Below are 877 nucleotides of genomic sequence, written 5' to 3' on the forward strand. Positions count from 1 at the left end.
ACAGGGAGACCCCCACAGGGAGACCCCCCCCCCTCACCTCGGTGTAGGTGGGCGGCGGCATGAACTTGAACTCGGGCGCATACATGAAGATGGGGCTGTCGAAACCATCGTCGTCCAGCAGCGGGGTTGTGGGGCTCTCCAGCCGGTGATCCTCGGGCACGATGTCCAGGTAGCACGGCGGGGCTGGGTGGCGCGAGGGGACCGATGAGCTCCGCTCTGCCCCCCTCCATCCATCCAAACCCCCCCTCAGCCCACCCCAAACCCCTCAGCAGCCCCCACCATCCTCACCTTCTGGAGCATCGGGGAGGTTCAGGTCCACCCAGCTCATCTCGGAGCTGGCTTGGCTGGCCATGCTGGAGCTGCGGCTGCCGATGCCGGAGCGGCTGCCGATGACGAGGGGCAGCTCCAGGATGATTTTCTTGGAGCCCGGCACGCTCACGTAGATCTGTATGAAGACAGGATTGAAGCTGTGAGCGTCACGGAGACCCACGGCGGACCCACGGCGGACCCACGCGTGGCACCCACTCACCTGCAGGAAATACTCCACGCGCAGGATGTTGCAGCCCAGGATGGACGGCTTCAGTTTACGCACACGGATGGTTTTGCCTCTCCAGCTTTCCGACATTCCCGAGATGATGTGGTTCCCCCTCACGCACGACAGCTTTTGGGTGAACACTTTGGTCTCCCCGCCCGCCAGGTAAGTGTGCTTGGCCACGATGGCAGCTTTGGGCACCACGATTCGGGAGCAGGTGTTCTCAAAGTCGGCGTTGATGCAGATCTCATCGCCTGCAATGGGAGCGGCGTGGAGCTCAGCAGGGTCAGAATGAACCCCTCCATCCCCCCACATCCCACCCCCAAGCTGTGGGGCGGTCAGAAC

General features: G+C 63.3%; 1 protein-coding gene across 1 annotated transcript; it reads right to left on the reverse strand.

The window, feature by feature from the left end:
* Positions 1-4: 4 nt before the first annotated feature.
* TXNIP (thioredoxin interacting protein) lies at positions 5-871 on the reverse strand (the record flags this gene model as incomplete). The annotated part of the gene is made up of 3 exons (XM_010727308.2): positions 530-871; positions 289-445; positions 5-183 (listed from the first exon to the last, which is right to left on the reverse strand). Coding segments are annotated over exons 1-3 (654 nt in total), but the record flags the coding sequence as incomplete, so codon positions are not given.
* Positions 872-877: the final 6 nt, after the last annotated feature.

Source organism: Meleagris gallopavo, unplaced genomic scaffold, assembly GCF_000146605.3.
Source record: "Meleagris gallopavo isolate NT-WF06-2002-E0010 breed Aviagen turkey brand Nicholas breeding stock unplaced genomic scaffold, Turkey_5.1 ChrUn_random_7180001880316, whole genome shotgun sequence".
NCBI classification, from domain to species: domain Eukaryota; kingdom Metazoa; phylum Chordata; class Aves; order Galliformes; family Phasianidae; genus Meleagris; species Meleagris gallopavo.